Source organism: Trichosurus vulpecula, chromosome 4, assembly GCF_011100635.1.
Source record: "Trichosurus vulpecula isolate mTriVul1 chromosome 4, mTriVul1.pri, whole genome shotgun sequence".
In the NCBI taxonomy this organism is placed as follows: domain Eukaryota; kingdom Metazoa; phylum Chordata; class Mammalia; order Diprotodontia; family Phalangeridae; genus Trichosurus; species Trichosurus vulpecula.
In genome coordinates, this window is record NC_050576.1 from 244,239,409 (window position 1) to 244,247,539 (window position 8,131).

Below are 8,131 nucleotides of genomic sequence, written 5' to 3' on the forward strand. Positions count from 1 at the left end.
TCTGAAAGCTGCACAGGTTGGAGTCCAACACATTTCCCTGTTGCCCACCTGCCTAGCCCAGCGGTCTGTCCCTAGCAGGTGTGTGATAAAGCTGGAGGAAGAGGGATAAACATTTATTAAGCACCTACTGTGTGCCAGCCGTTGTGTTGGGGATACAAAGACAAAAATGAAACAAGCCTTGTTCTCAAGGAGCCTCCATTCCACCATACTATACGTGTAAATACAATTAAATGAATAGTAATTTCAAGCGTGGGAGGGTGGGGGAAAGTAGTAAGAACAATGGATTTTTATCAGCATTTTTTCCCAGAGAGACATCCCTAGTTCCAACCAAAAATTCTGGCCCATGAAACTTAGGGGCAGCTTGTCTTTTCTATCAACACTTTGTATTTATTGATACCCCCAGGAGACTAATGGAACATGACTCTATGAGACCAGGGCGTGGGTCAGGATGGCAGCCACTTCAGTGATGGTGCTGGTACCATGCCCTCTAGGAAGGTTTGTAGCAGACTGGACATCCAGGATTGCAGGTCCCTATGCCAAAGGGGCCATCAATTTTTCATACAACTTTAGGGGTCAGTCAGGATGTGTGTGAGTGTGTGGGTATATGAGTGAATGAGGTGTGTGTGTGGGGGGGGGGTATTCACTGTGTATTTTCTGTGTGGTTTGAGCCTTGACATTTGTCCCATGGGCATTTGTGGGGCCCCCCTTCCTGGTAGCATCACCCTGGGTGGGTGGAACAAATCACCCTCTAAAGTTGTTGAACCAGTTCTTTCTTCCCCTTGGTCATGGAAAAGTGCACCTCAAGAATCACTTCTTTACTCTTGCCTACAGGGGAGGATGCTGCTGCTTTGTGGGCACGTCTGAGTTTAGGTGGCCTGGGGAGTGAGCTCAGAGCCAGCCCAGGGTCCTTCAGGCCTATTAGCAGCTCCCTGCAAGCCGGCCCACTCCCATTGCCTGGGAAACGGAGTACAAGGGACCCCAGGCCCCTTTGTCTTCTCTCCCTTCTCTTTCTAAATCTCTTTCCTATGAGTCACACTTCCCTTGATAAATTCTCTCTTCCTTCTACTTGCCCTGTACTGGGTACTCCTGGTTTTCCTCCTAGATTATAGCTGGTTGTAGCTGATTGGTCTCCCCCTTCTCTCCTTTCTCCCTCCTTCCTTTTTCTCCTTCTCTCCTCTCCTCCTCTTTCTCTCCCTCTCCCTCTCTCCTCCCCACCCCCCACTCATGGCAAAGAGAAGGCATTCCTGGTCTGTGCACAACCAGGCAGGGTGATGGTGTACTGATGTACTAAATTTAGGGACCAGAACACTGGTTGCTTTAGCTGTAACATAAAAGTTCCTAAAAAGGAAGCCAGACCAGAGCCATATGCAGAGTTAAAATGGCGGCCTATGGAGTTTAGTTTAGATCCCAGCTGTAACACACACTAACTCTGTAACCTTGGGATGACCGCTTCCCTCTCTGGGCCTCAGTTTCCTCATGTCTTTTTTTAAAGCACATTTATTATTTAATAGTCATTGCCTTTCATTAGCCAGAAGAAAAGTAAATTTTTAAATTGTAACTAGCTATTCATTTTCATTGATTGTTTAAGTGGCTAAAGAAAAAATTCCATCTCTCAGCAAGAGAGCTTTTAAAGTTCCGCTGTTTTTTCGTTTTTTAAAATTTAATTTTGTTACATTAAGTTTCAAATTGTTTCCTTCACTGCCTTCCCACCCCACACTAGAGAAGGCCACCATTTCACACTCACACACACACACACACACACACGCATACCCCCATACTCCTATTTGGCAGTTCTTTCTCTGGATGTGAAGCGTATCTTCCTTCATAAGTCCTTTGTAGTTGATTTGAGTATTTATAATACTCAGAATAGGTTAGTCATTCACCATTGTTCTTTGAACAGCGTTGCTGTTACTGTATATGATACTCTCTTGGTTCTGGTCGCTCCACTTTTCCTTATTTCATACAAGTCTTGCCATGTTTTTCTAAAATCAACCAGCTCATCATTTCTTACAGCACAATCACATACCACAACTTGTTCATCCAGTCCACAATTGATGGGCGTCCCCTCAATTTCCAGTTCTTTGCCAACACAAAGAGAGCTGTTATAAATATTTTACAAAAGACCTACTAATGCTTTTCCTGGGTCAGAAGGTTACACACAGTTTTGTAACTCTTTGAGCATAATTTCAGATTGCTCTCCAGAACAACTGGATCAGTTCACAATTTCACCAACAGGGTATTCGTGTCCCGGTTTTTCTACGTACCCTCCAACATGTGTGGTTTTCCTCTTCTATCGTTTTAGCCAGTCTCATAGATGTGAGATATTGCAAAGCTCTTTTAATTTGCATTTCTCTAATCAATAATGAAGTTCTCTAAATATTTGAGATAGGAGACCTTTATCTGTCTATAAAGATTTTCCCCTTTTCTGCTTTCCTTCTAATCTTGGCTACATTGGTTTTATTTGTACAAAACCTTTTTTAATTTAATGTAATTAAATTTATTTATTTTACATCTGACAATGCTTTCTATCTCTTGTTTATTCATAAATTCTTCTCCTATCCATAGTTAATAAGTAACATGTTCTACATTCTTCTAATTTTCTTTTATCTCCCTCTATATCTAGGTCATGTATCCATTTTGACCTTATTTTGGTAAATGGTGTAAGATACTGGGGCTATACCCAATTTCTGCCAGACTGCTTTCCAGTTTTTCCCAACTTTTTTTTAACTAGTGAATTCTTATCCCAAAAGCTTAAATCTTTACATTTGTTAACCACAAGCTTACTATAATTATTGGTACTGCTAAACCTCCTTCATTTACATTTTTTTATTAATTTCTTTGATATTCTTGACCTTTTTGTTCTTTGAAATGAATTATTTTTTCAAGCTCAATAAAATAAATTTTTGGTAATTTAATTTGGATGGCATGGCATTGAATAAGACTAGTTTAGGTAGAATTGTAATTTTCTTTATATTGGCTCTGCCTACCCATGAAGAATTAATATTTCTTCAATTATTCAAATGATTTTTTGTATAAAAAGGGTTTTTATAATTATCTTCATGTAGTTCCTAAGTTTGTCTTGGCAAGTATACTCTCAGGTATTTTATATTGTCTGTAGTCATTTTAAATGGGATCTTATTATCTCTTCTCAGGGTTTTATTGGTGATAAGACATAGAAATGCCGATGATTTATGTGGGTTAATTTTATATTCTGCTACTTGCTAAAATTGTTCATTGTTTCAACTAACTTTTTAGTTGAATCTCTAGAATTTTCCAACTATATCATTTCATTTCAACTGCAAAGAGAGATAGTTTTGTTACCTCACTGCCCATTCTGATTCCTTCAATTTCTTTCTCTTTTATTGCTATTGCTAACATTTCTAATAAAATATTGAATAATATCAGTGATAATGGGAATCCTTGTTTCACTCTTGATCTTATTGAAAAGGCATTTAGCTTATCCCTATTACAAATAATACTTGCTGATGGTTTTAGGTAGATACTTGTCATTTTAAGGAAAAATCCATTTCTACCTATGCTGTCAAGTGGTTTTTTTTTTAAATTAGGAATAAGTGTTGTATTTTGTTAAAAGTTTTTCTGCATCTTCTGATATAATCATATGATTTTATTTTTTTTTTGTTATTGACATAATTATGTTAAACCATCCTGCATTCCTGGTATAAATCTCATTTGATCACCATGCATAATCTTCTTGATATACTGGAGTCTCTTAGCTACTGTTTTACTTAGGATTTTTGCATCCATATTCATTAATGAAATTGTTCTAGAATTCTTTTTGTTTTTGCTCTTTCTGGTTTAGGTATCAGAACCATATTTATAAAGGAGCTTGGCAGGAGTCCTTTGCCTGTTATTCCAAATAACTTATTTAATATTGCAGTTAGTTGATCTTTAAATGTTTGGTAGAATTCACTTGTAAATCCATTTGGTCCTAATGCTTTTTTCTTAGGAAGCTCATTTAAGACCTGTTCAATTTCTTTTTCTGAAATGGGTTTATTTAGATATTCTATTTCCTCTTCTTTAATCTAGACAGTTTATATTTTTTTGTAAGTATTCTTCCATTTCACTTAAATTGTTAAGTTGGCTTATAATTGGGCAAAATAACTCCTAACAGTTGCTTTGATTTCACCTTCATTGGTGATATATTCACCCTTTTAATTTTTGATACTATTTGGTTTTCTTCTTTTTAAAATCACATTAACCAGTGGTTTATTTTACTGGTCTTTTTTCCCCCCCATAAAACCAACTCCTAGTTTTATTGATTCAGTGGTTTTCTTACATTCAACTTTATCTTTTAATTTTTAGGATTTCCAATTTGGTGTTTAACTGGGGACTTCCAATTAGTTCTTGTTCTGTTTTTCTTAGTTTTATACCCAATTTGTTGGTCTATTCTTTCTCTATTTTATCATCAGTTTTCCTCTGATTACTGCTTTTGCTGCATCCCACAGCTTGTCTCATTGTTGTTATTCTCTTTAATAAAATTGTTGTCATATTGAACCCATCTTTCCCCCAAACTTCATCTTCTAAACTTCTCTTGTCCTATCAAAGTCATTACCATCCTTCCAGTTCATAGTCTTGGTATCATCTCCCACTCTCTCCCTCACCTCATAGGTGCAACCAGTTGTCCAGTCATGTGATTTCTGCTTTTACAACATCCCTTGGATCTGACCTCTCCTCTTCTCTCCGCTCAAACAGCTGCTAGCCTGGTTCACCTGTCGCCTAGATTATCACAATGGAAGCTTCCCTGCCCCAAGCTTCTCACTACTCAAGTCCAACAATGCTGAAATTTCCTTTATCACAGATCTAAACATGTAACTCCTTCAATCAGCCAGCTCCAGTGGCTTCACATCATCTTGCTTGCTGGCTTGAGTGTTTTTTTCGTGTGGTTCTGGGATGGAAGAAGTCATTTAGTGGTTTCTCGTTGTATGTTTTGATCACTATTTGGCCTGCTGTAATTTCTAGGTTTTTGCTCTATTAGATGTGGGGAGCTGATCTGCCTGTGTCCATTCAGGTAGCTGCTTTATTTTGGCCACAAGTCCCCCGAAAGGGCTTTTTCAGACGTGTGCTCAGATTTCTATAGTCATAATCTTGTGATTTTCCTAAGTTATATGTGCTGGCTTGACCTTTTGGGAAAATGTCATGGCACAGTAGGTTGAGAATTGGAGTTAAAGAAGTTGTGGGTTCAGACTCCACCTGTCAACTAACTTTGGGATCATGGCCAAAGTCACTTAATCTCTGTTTCCTAGGCACCCTATCTCACAGGGTTGTCATGAAGCTGAAATGAGATGTTTGTAAAGGATGTTGCAAATTTTCAAGTGTTGTAAAAATGTCAATCCATCCAGTGAACAAGTATTAAGTGCCTACTGTGTACGAATTCAAAAATGAAGTTGTTGCTGCCCTTAGGGAGCTTTCATTCTATTGAATGTAAATAGTTTCAGAACAAATACAGGGTTGTCCAGAGAGTGAGGGTAACAAGAAAGATTAAGTGACAAATCTATTTTAGAGAGAAAGTGAGGTCAAATCTAACCGTGTTCTTCAGATATGGGTAACTGCACCACCACCCCACCCCCCCAATTCATTTCCACTTGTGCCATGGGATTTTTAGAGCTGGAAAAGACTTTAAATTTTAGATCAGCTGGATTCAGACCCTCATTTTATACTGAAGAAATTGAGGCCAACAGAGGGTACGTGCCTCATCCAAAGTCACCATCAGAAGATCCCAAGCACACTCTGTCCAACATAGTGTCTGTTCAGTGCTTCCCACCATACTTTGCTGCCTTAAAACAAAAACTTGTCCTTTGGCTTTTGTCATCTCCTGAGGTCACCATACAAGTATTATGAGTGTTTAACTCCCTCAAAGGCTCAACTGTCATACCTCCTTCAACTGGCTTTTCTTCTTCATTCTTTCAGCTGTTACTGCTCTCACACTGAAATTACATTGTATTTAGTTTATAGAGACCAGTCTGTGTGTATGTTTTGCTTTCCCCTATGAAAATATAAGTTCCTAATGGATAGGAAGTTATGTTTTTTTGTCTTTGTATCCCAGCACCTAGTATTGTGCCTGGCACATAGTAGGTGCTTAACGAATTGAAAGAGTACTTTAGACTCTTATTTCCAAAACCGGGTTTGGTTATGTTAATGAAGTGATTAAATTGGGGCATACTAATAGTGAGATTCTTTGTAAAATATAATCTAGGAAACTTAAATTTTTTATATACATAGAATATTAAAGCCTAAAATAATTTTCTCTCTAGGTATAAGAAACACACATCCTTTTTGTCATATGTTACATGTTCTACCAGGCCTTCTGAAACTTGACTGAAGAAAAAAAATGTTCATTTCTCTGGATAATCACACGTTTCAGTTCCAGTCATATCCTGGGCACCCATCTCTAGATCCCAGCTGCATGGTACTCTTAGTTATTCTTGTGAAAACATTCCTCAATATCCTGATGATAGCCATTGGAAGAAAAGACACCCACCAAAGTTTTCTGGAATGTTTTTGCATGTCTGTAGTGCTCATCGACTTCTTCCTTTTGGTGGCCCTCTCTTTTATAGCCTATTTCCAAGACTTTGCCCTTTGGGGCATTAGGTTTACAAAATACCACATCTGTCTATTACCTCAAATTCTGTCCTTTGCCTACGGCTTCCTGCATGGCCCAGTTTTTCTTCTAGCCGGTCTGGATCACTACCTGAACATCTCTCAGACGTCAAAGGTCTCACACTTCTGTCAAAACATCCTTTATTTCTTTTCAGTCATTTTTATTTGGATCGCAGCCCTTGCGTATGTTTTGGGAGACCCCGTCATCTATGTAAGCCTGAGTAAACACGGTCTTTCTTCCTACCAGTGCCCTTTCTACATCAGCATTCAGAGCTACTGGCTATCAGTTTTCATGGTGGGGGTCCTCCTGGTGGTTTTCGCAACTTGTTGGTCTGAAGTCCTGACACTGATTCAGTCTCTTCACATCACTTCCTATATGAAGGAGACCGCCCTGTACTTTCCTCTTGCACCAGAGTGGGATCACACAGTCGTCTGTAAAAAGCAGCTTTTGACCAAACTTTTCATCTGTTTCCTTGGAACTTGGCTCCCATTTGTTTGCCTTCAGATAATCATTCTGTTTCTGGACATGCGGATTCCAGCCTATGTGGAGATGAATGTCCCCTGGTTGTATTTTGTTAACAGTTTTCTCATTGCTGCTGTTTACTGGTTTAGGAGTCATGAGCTTAAGGTAACAGAAACAATTTTATGCATGGACCCATTTGTCAGCTGGAAATTCTGCTTTATTCCTTTCACAATTCATCATATGGAGCAAACAGAAAAAACTGCAGCAGTGATGGTCTGTTAATTTGTTGCTGTGTTGGGTAATTAGAGCCCAGAGCTCATTTCATTGTGTGATCATCTTTGTAAATGGCTCAGACGAGGAAAGATGAGGGTGGCCATCCAAGGATGTTATAGAAACCACTCAGGGTTACTGGTCACATTGATGTTTGGGGCCACAAGCTGAGATGCATGGCTAGAATTTGGATCTTGAAAATGTAAAGAGATTTGCCCCCAATATTCCAATAAGTCAGTAACCTTTTTAGAATTTGGGACAACTACCTTCATTTCATTCTAGGAAGTTTTGTACTTCAGATGGAAATTTGTTTCAGAGCTCCAAAGTGGAGGTAATTTTGGAGAGATTGAGTGTATTAATGTTTGTATTACCCAGGTACCAAATCCTTATGTAAATCAGAGAATTACTGACAACTCTGCAGGTATATGGTCTTTATTAAACATTTTTAAAAGGATTTTTAAAAATCATGTTCTCTTATTTGCTTGTGTTTGTGGGGAGATGGAAAGGGTTAGTTTCAGTATTATAATAAAAACACACAAGCTTTATTTTGAGCAATAGCATGGCCAACCACAGTCAGAACGACCAGGATTCAAGTGCTTCCTCTGACACACACTGGCTGTGTGACTGTCTAGCTCACTTTACCGTCTGTGCTCCCAGGAAACTAAGACTATAAATTATAGGATAGGTGTTCACCCGTAGTGGTAGAGGTTTCCTTTCTTGGATTTCTTGTTTTTTTTGTTTTTCTTGGTTTTTGGTAGGGCAGTTGGGGTTGAGTGACTT

General features: G+C 38.6%; 1 protein-coding gene across 1 annotated transcript; it reads left to right on the forward strand.

Moving 5' to 3' along the window:
• Positions 1–6,349: 6,349 nt before the first annotated feature.
• Positions 6,350–7,533, forward strand: GPR160 (G protein-coupled receptor 160). Its single transcript, XM_036753566.1, has one exon. The coding sequence runs from the start codon at positions 6,350–6,352 to the stop codon at positions 7,361–7,363; it is 1,014 nt and encodes a 337-aa protein (XP_036609461.1). The 3' UTR covers positions 7,364–7,533.
• The last annotated feature ends 598 nt before the right edge of the window (positions 7,534–8,131 follow it).